The following is an 8,517-nucleotide window of genomic DNA, read 5'->3' as shown; positions in this document are numbered from 1 at the left end:
GGGTTGAGGAGGCTCGTTTAGACAGACTGTCGAGCCCCAGCCCAGAGCTTCTGATTCACTAAGTTTCAGGTCTGGCCCAATAACCTGCGTTTCTTGCAAGCTCTAAGGGCTTGCCGAACGTGCAGGTCCAGAGCCCCACATTGGAACCACTGGTGTGCGGAGCCAGACAGTGTTTCTAAAACCAGGCCCGATGGGTCCCTGCCTGGCTCACATCAGACACTAAATAAGTTTCATTAAATGAATGAGAAAATAACATTGTGGTAGCCTTTAGCGTATCTCTTAATCACTTAAGAAAAAGGATTGCTCTGTGCTGCATTTTCCATTCCCAGTATAGCGTAGTAGAAATAGCACTGAATAGGTTTGGGGTCTTCACTGCCATCACGTAGCCCTGTGTCCCCCACAAGGGCCTCCCTTGCTGGGCCTTGGGCTCCTCATCACGGAGTGTGAGGTCATGGGGACTTGATCTCAAGGTCCCCTTGAATTAGTACGAGAGTCTGTCCTGTGACAGACTTGTATATTTGGAGGTCTGCGCTTGACACCTGCCAGCTAGGGACGTGGCCCAGTTTGGAATCTTGAGAGCAGAGTTTGCCTAAGTGGCCTCCCCAGGCACCAGCCCTCCCAGTGCGTCTTAATAATGGGCTCGCCTGCGTTGATGGCCCCAGGGCCTCGGCTCTGCCTACACCGGCAGGTGCTGCTCTGTGCGCTCCAGTCTGAAAGCTCGTGCTTTGCGGCAGTGGGTCTCAGACCTGGCTCCTTGGTAGATTCTATGGCAAAAAAGGAGAGAAAAAGTTTGCAGCCACTGCTCCTAAGAACCCCTTGGAAAATGCTTTGCGAGAATATATTCAGTGTCCCAGGCCTGGCGTTGAATCCATCTCCGGGGAAGCAGGCCACAGAAGGGCCGTTTGCAGTCTGTGCAGCCTGAGCGGCGTGGGAGCTGCTGCTTCTCTTTTCATTTTTCTCCAGTTTGGTTACGTTTTATGATGCGTGTAACATGCCAGTGCTAGATGTGCGTGTCTAAATACATATGTATTTGTACGAGTTAAGAGGATGCCCCCAAAACTATTAATAGGCATGTGTGGTCAAACACTGGGAGATGACCTCTCGGGGTTCAAGTGCAGTTAGAACCCTGGCGTGTTAGGAACGGAAGTCTCATTCGTCGGGTTGGGCTTGGACTGTCTCGAGCAGTCCGCAGCGGGTGCGTGTGGCAGTGGACCCATGACGGACGGCTGCTGGAAACAGTGGGCCTCTGGCTCTTAACTGTGCAGAGTGGCCCTGGCTGTAGATGTGATTGGATTTCAGGAAATCACATGGGTCCTGTTCTGTGGCCCTGCTCTCTCTTTGCCCCTCACCACCTGCCACCCCTGGAGCGGGGGCCTGCATGTGCTCAGTCTTGTGTTGTTTCTTCTAGAAATTGTGGCCAAGGTCAAAGAGATCTCCCAGCCCAACTGGACACCTCCACCAGAAGTCACACTCGTGCTGACCAAAGATAACTTCGATGAGGTGGTGAATGACTCAGGCATCATTCTGGTGGAGTTTTATGCCCCGTGGTAAGATGGTGTCTATCACCTGTTATCGGATACTGGTCAGGCCCGTCCTGTGTTCGGTACAGGCATGGGCCGGAGGTGGCAGAGACAGACCCCCGCATGTGAGGCAGGGCTAGCCGAAGAGCAGGCGGGCGCAAAGTCCCCGCCGTGCACAAGTGGGCAGAGTGGGGCGCTGCGTGTTCCAAGAGAGGTGGTTTCCCAGAGTCTTTCCTGGGGAGTAGGATGAGGCTAAAATATAGGCCTGAAGCGTGGAGCCTGCAGGGGAGAGTAAGCCACGTGGGCCACATAGGGAGGCCACCCAACGATCTGGGGCCCCTCGGAGCTGGAGGACACGGCCGTGCTCCAGGCAGTGCCCGCTTCCCCCCCGGGCCTTGCTGCCTCCCTCCTGAGATGTTTGAACCTTGGTTTTCTCTGTCTTCGTCTCTGCTCTCGACTGTTCTGGAGTGAATCTTGGAAGTTGACCCTGACTCTTGCTTTACACTCAAGACGTGTTCCCTTCTTGTGCCGGAGCCCCAGGGCCCCTAGAGCTTCCTGCCTTTTGTCCCTTCCCCTCACCGCCCCCTTCACAGGCTTGCATCCACTTCGTGCCCATCCCTTGTGTCCCAGCTCACCCTCACGTCCTGTGTGAAGTCACCACTGACTGGTATCCTTACCTGTCCCAGCTCTCCAACCAAGAAAATTGTCTTGGCCTTTCCCATGTCTTACCCCATGTCACGGTTATGCCCCTGTCCACCCATGTCTCGGGTGTGTGTGTGTTGTGTGCGTCCCCCCACCTCCATGAAGGAGGAGGCCACATCCTGCTGGCCCCTGGGGAAGGCCCGGGCTCCGCCCTCACCCGGGGGCATCCCGAGGTTGGCCGGGAGCGCAGGCTGGGTTTCTGCGCTTCACTTACCTGGCAGGTGGCATCCACACCAGAACAGGCCCCTGACAGAACTGCTTCCTCTCGCAGGTGTGGACACTGCAAGAAACTGGCCCCCGAGTATGAGAAGGCCGCCAAGGAGCTGAGCAAGCGCTCTCCCCCAATCCCCCTGGCGAAGGTCGACGCCACCGCAGAGACAGACCTGGCCAAGAGGTTCGACGTCTCCGGCTATCCCACCCTGAAAATCTTCCGCAAGGGAAAGCCCTTTGATTACAACGGCCCACGGGAAAAATACGGTACTGCCACCTCCTCTGGCCTCAGTGGGGAGGGAAGCTCCTGGTGCGTGTGGGCGCCGGCAGAGCTGTGGGGACAGCGCCCTGCAGCCCCAAGCGGCCCCTCAGGCGTGTGCTCTGCTCCCAGGGATCGTCGACTACATGATCGAGCAGTCCGGGCCACCCTCCAAGCAGGTCCTGGCCCTGAAGCAGGTCCAGGAGTTCCTGAAGGATGGAGACGATGTCATCATCGTTGGGGTCTTTAAGGCGGAGAGCGACCCAGCCTACCAGCGGTACCAGGACGCTGGTAAGGAGTGGCCCGCTGGGCAGGGCAGAGTGCCCAGGCCCGGGCTGTCTGAGGTTGCTGGGGAGTCTGCTGCTTTTGTATAAAACTCCTGGGCATCGACTTAGGGGATGGCTTGATGGAAGAATTGAGATTGCATACATGGGAACAGGCTTTCCTTTCTCGGCTTGGGGCTTGGTTCTCTGTTGCTTTAATTGCACGTGGGTGATATGATCTCTTACTAAATAGATGAGAGGGCTGCACAGTCCCCCTCCTGGCCTCTGAGAGGAGGGGAGGGGCACAGTCAAGTTCATCCAAGGTCATTGTCTACCTCCCGCCCCTTCCAGGGCCCCTTCCCAGATCCAGTCCCTCTGCCAGGGGTAGGGTCTTGACCGGAAAGTGAGGGTTTCTGCAGCAGACCTGGGTTCGAGTCCTGGCTCTGCCAGGGTTCGAATACCGTGACCACAGTCAGTGACTTGATCAGCTCGGAGATCTCACGTCCAACACGGTGACCTGTCCTACTTGGAAGGTTGTTACATTAGTTGAGATAAATTGGAGGAAGTGCTTAGCAAAGTGCCTGGGGATGCTGATTGCACACTGAACGCTGGTCTTGCCGGTCCGGGAGGCAAAGTTTATCACCAGCAGCTGTCAGTGGTGTCCCATGGGGGCTGGCGTCCTCGCTCCCCGGACGGTCCCTAGGCCATGAACAAAAGATGGCTTTTCAGGGACGGTCAGGATCCTCTTGGTCCTCATCAGCTCCTGAGTGCCCTCCGCCCCTCACCCCACGTCACACACGCCAAAACAGTTTGCTTTTCTGCGTCGAAGGAGCAGTTACGATCTGCCTGCCACTTAGTGCTGACCTCTGCTGCGCGGTCACGGTTGTGCGTTTTTCAAATGCAGAGTAACGTTGTGAAACATACAGTGGAGCTAAACTCTGTGCTTCCTCGGTCCTCACTGATTCAGTCAGTAACCTTGTCACCCAGTTGTGCTAGAAACTTGCAGAGGGGTCCCCTAGCCCACCCAGGGCCACAGGCAGCCACGGAGTCCCCAAACCTACACATTTATGTGCATGCAGATCCCTGGGGATCTTGTCAAAATGTGGGTTCTGGGGCTTCCCTGGTGGCGCAGTGGTTGAGAGTCCGCCTGCCGATGCAGGGGACACGGGTTCGTGCCCCGGTCCGGGAGGATCCCATGTGCCGCAGAGTGGCTGGGGCTATGAGCCATGGCCGCTGAGCCTGCGCGTCCGGAGCCTGTGCTCTGCAACGGGAGAGGCCGCAGCAGTGAGAGGCCCGCGTACTGCCAAAAAAAAAAAAAAATGTGGGTTCTGGTGCTATACATCTGGGTGGGCCCGGTGCTGCCCGTCCAGCTGCCTCACTTCCAGTCTGACATACGTGTGACCCCACGTGGCCGGTCAGGTTAGGCTCGGGCAGGGGTGACGGTCACTGGGCCTGGGGTGTAGACTGGGGGGAAGGAGCCAGAGACAGTCCTGGGGATGCAGCGTGGATGACAGGGAAGCTGATGGGGCAGGAGCAGAGGGGAGGCTGGCAGGAGGAAGGGATCTGTGAGCGTGGAGGGTAGGCAGGAAGTTCTTGAGTTGATTCTGTCTCTGCACCCAGGGCCACCTGATAACAAATACCCGGGGCGCCTAGCGGCTTAGAACGGGTGTGCCTTCTGGGTGGGCCACCTTGTTTCATTCTTACAGTGGTCTGAGAGGTGCCCTGTCCTGTTTCTACAGAGGAGGGACTGGGGCTCGGGGAGGTGAGTCACTGGCAGGCCTGAAGTCACACCGTCGGCAGGTCGAAAATGACGATTTCAGTCGAAGTCTGTCTCCGCTTCCAAAAGCTGTGAGCTTGTCCAGGTCGCCCCTGCCTCCTGCAAGACACGTACTGTGCCCTCAGCCACCTGTCCCTATGTATAGCCAGTCGGAGGCTGCCCTCGGGTGGGGCGACGCCTCACCCAGTGCTGGGACCACACACTCCGCTCAGGGTGCGTGTGGATGCCTCAGCGAGGACAGAGCAGAGGGACTGAGGTGATTCCCCTGGGGGGTCCGGGGCAGGGATTGACAGGCCGGCCCACGGGCCAAATCTGGTCCTCACCTGGTTTTGTAAGTTCCCTTAGAACACAGCACACTGGATGGTTTGCACGCTGGTCAGCACAGAGCGGGGTCGTCGTGACCGTGGGGTCCACAAAGCCAAGATAGTTCCTGTCTGGTCCTTTCCATAAAAGATTGCCAGCCCCTGTTCTAGAGTATCCTCAGTCAGTGGGGGTGCATTTGGGAGTTTCCCGAGATTTAAAGTATGTACAGCAAAAGAACCGCAGCCCACAAACAGGCCACCCAGCAACTCGAGGAGGAGCAGTCAGGGCCCTGCGACGGGTGCTGGGTGTGAAAACTCCCTGTGGGGATGGAGGGCTCTTGTGACGGACGCAGGAGGATTTGGGCTGTCTGTCCAGGGTTATGTGCTTCTCAGCATCAGAGGCCGCAGTCGACCGTAGCGCCTGACAAATTAGCTCTGAGTTTTTCTGTGAAGATTATTTTTAAAATAAATTCCAAGATCTATAGATTTTAAGGGATTACATCTATACCAGGTTGTAAACTCCAGACTCCTTTCAAGTGTTTCAGCTCTGGATATAGTCCACACGGCGTTTGTGGTTAAGAACACTATTTTCTGGGCGTTTGCTTTGACTGATGGTGGGTAGTGAGTTGAATCTAGATCATTAGTAAATCATGTATTTGTTGTTCTGTTAATTTTTCAGCTAACCACCTGAGAGAGGATTACAAATTCCACCACACTTTCCACACTGAAATAGCCAAGTTCTTGAAAGTCTCCCCGGGGAAGTTGGTCATCATGCAGCCTGAGAAATTCCAGTCCAAATATGAGCCCAAGAGCCACGTGATGGACATCCAGGTGGGGGAGGGATGCCAGCCCCGGGGCATCCCATCGGCATGGTCTCTTGGTCAGGGTTCGCGGGAGGGACGGCCGTTGGGGGTTGGGGTCACACATACCTCGTGGGTCGTGGGGCCTTAGCCCCTGGCAGAGCTCCACCTGCTTTTGCCAGAAGGGTTCCCCCGGTCTTTATAGCTCCTGGCAGGCCAGCAGGGGCCTGCGTGGCTGGTGTGGCTCCTGGCCAGGATGTGCTGGCTGCTGGGTCTGAGCCAAGCCTCACTTGCCGCCAGGTGGCTTGGGCGCTGAGGCCTACGAAGCGATGACGGGCCTCTCTGTTAACTGGGTGAAGCTGTGGGACATGGCATGTGGACTTGGCCTTTCTTTCCTCTATGTCCCCCCACTCTCGGTCTTCCTAAGGGGGTGACACAGTCATCTCTAGAGGGGCGGAGGGAGTTCCCAGCCCAGGGTGAGCCTGGGTCCAGCTCGGTGTTCCGAGTGCTTCACAGGGGCTCCGCACTCCACTGAACAGATCTTCAGGTTTGGAAAAAACCTTACACCTTGAATCCAAATACTTTATTTGATAGAACGATGCAGAGAAGTGAGCTAACAGACAGGAGGTCCTACAACCAGTTAGGAGCAGACTAAGGGGAAAATGCAGGTGTGCTCCGTCCCCAGCCAGGACATATGGGGATGGTCTCATCTCTCCCCCTGCCCTCCAGCTTTTTAGCATCTAGAGATACTGACTCTGGGTCCACAGAGGGGCCCTGATGGCACAGTTCTGTATGGTGTGCATGCTCCTGGGAAAGGGGGGCTGTCTGCAGCTTTCAGTAGATTCTTGAAGGGGTCCTTGACCTGAATAGGTTGAGATCCACAGTCTGTTGTACACATCACTGCTACTTTGCTCTTCTGGTATTATTTATATACCGTCTTGGTTGCAAAAATTATTTCAGGCTGCTTTGTAAAAAAATTCACACAACAGATAAAATGCGACTTTTAAATAAAAAATGGATTTAAAAATTAGGACAAAGGGAAGACAAGGGCAGGACAGGTAAGATGAAGCCAGGTGTAAAATCAGCACAGGCAGCACTGCTGTGAGGGGATAGCCTGTTTGCTGCACACGTAAGCGAGGAGGGCTCTGGCCTTGAGTTCAGATTCGGGCCCGCGGGTGCCAGGCGCTCAGCTCGGAAGCACATTTGTCCTGGGTCCCTCGGCTTTGAGCCCACCTCCTGAGTGCTGGTTGGTCCAGGGGCCGTCCTGATGAAAGACACCCCACAGCCCAGCTGCCCTCTGCCTCGTCCCTGCTGCCTCCTCCCACCTGGCCCAGCCTGCCATTTCTCAGCGCCACCTGGGGCCACCTCCTGACCATCCCTGCAGATGGGACATGGGCCCTAGGGGGAGAGAGCAGTGATCATCCATCACTTCCTGCTGGGCGGCAGCCGCACCTCATTGGGCCTCGGTTTCCTCACCTGTAGAGCGAGGTGGCCGTGCTGCCCTCACGTGCAGCTGTGTGGCCCCCATGCTCTTCCTGAGAGACACTGCCCGCACCGCTGCCCCTGGCTTCGGTGTAGCGGCTAGTCAGGGGCAGGCTTTCTCCAGGCGGAGCTCGGAGCCCCAGCGGCGCTTCGCATCACGGCACCGTGTTCCTCGTCCGTGCAGTGTCCCAGAGAGGCTGCTGTGAGGATCAGACCAGGGGAAGGTGGGACCCTGTGCCCAGTGTAGCCCGTGTTAGCGCCACTGTCATCTGGGAGCCGGGCCTTCTCCCAGCAGAACCTGACTGACCTGGACCGCAGGCCCCCACCCAGAGGGAAGGGCACGCGGCCTCTGTGGTTGCCCGAGAGGCTCACTTCGGGTTCCCTGGAGGAGGGGCCCCAGCATCACCGGGTGGACTTGAGTGGGGCCCCTGTGCCCGTCTCTTGGAGCAAATGGCTTTTCCCATCGACAGCAACAGACAGCTGCACCTTACCTGCCCCCTTTTGCAGGACTCCACGGAGAGCTCGGCCATCAAGGAGCACGTGTTGAGGCACACGCTGCCCCTTGTCGGCCACCGCAAGTCTTCCAACGAGGCCAAGCGCTACTCGCGGCGCCCCCTGGTGGTCGTGTACTATGGCGTGGACTTCAGCTTCGACTACCGCGTCGGTGAGGCCCGGGTTGGCGGCTGGGGTGTGTGGTTACTTACGGCTTCAGGGGCTTTTTCCTCCCGGGCTGTGTCGCTACCCCCTTCCCTCTCTGCTTGAGCACGAGGGGAGCTTCGAGTCGAGTTGGGCCCTCTTAGATTAGAGATGCGGGGGCGATCGGGTGAGGCCAGCTCCCAACCCCGACCTGCCTGCGGGCAGGGGCCCTGGGCTGCGGCCCGAGGCTGGTCCGGGGTCTGCGCTCGGCATCTGGAGCCTCAGCCGCTGTGGCCTGGCTCACAGCCCTCGGTGCCCTTTCAGCCACTCAGTTCTGGCGGAACAAGGTCCTGGAGGTGGCCAAGGACTTCCCCGAGTACACCTTTGCCGTGGCCGACGAGGACGACTTCGCCACGGAGGTGAAGGACCTGGGGCTGAGTGAGAGTGGGGAGGAGGTGAACGCGGCCATCCTGGACGAGGGCGGCCGCAGGTTCGCCATGGAGCCCGACGACTTCGATGCCGACGCCCTCCGCGCCTTCGTCAGCGCCTTCAAGAAAGGTGAGGAC

General features: G+C 57.6%; 1 protein-coding gene across 1 annotated transcript in view; it reads left to right on the top strand.

Annotated features, from left to right (window-relative positions):
• PDIA4 (protein disulfide isomerase family A member 4) overlaps positions 1-8,517 on the top strand; it is an 18,873-nt gene that overhangs the window by 8,373 nt on the left and 1,983 nt on the right. Inside the window, exons 4-9 of the mRNA XM_024742841.1 lie at positions 1,409-1,547; positions 2,494-2,699; positions 2,824-2,982; positions 5,713-5,864; positions 7,823-7,979; positions 8,276-8,509. Of these exons, the coding sequence (XP_024598609.1) occupies positions 1,409-1,547; positions 2,494-2,699; positions 2,824-2,982; positions 5,713-5,864; positions 7,823-7,979; positions 8,276-8,509 (1,047 nt within the window). The remainder of the gene's footprint in view (positions 1-1,408; positions 1,548-2,493; positions 2,700-2,823; positions 2,983-5,712; positions 5,865-7,822; positions 7,980-8,275; positions 8,510-8,517) is intronic.

The sequence above is a fragment of the Neophocaena asiaeorientalis genome, unplaced genomic scaffold (genome assembly GCF_003031525.2).
Source record: "Neophocaena asiaeorientalis asiaeorientalis breed wild unplaced genomic scaffold, Neophocaena_asiaeorientalis_V1.1 scaffold798, whole genome shotgun sequence".
Taxonomy (NCBI): Eukaryota; Metazoa; Chordata; class Mammalia; order Artiodactyla; family Phocoenidae; genus Neophocaena; species Neophocaena asiaeorientalis.
Note: the sequence above shows the minus strand (reverse complement) of the source record. Positions and strands in the feature narration are given on the sequence as shown.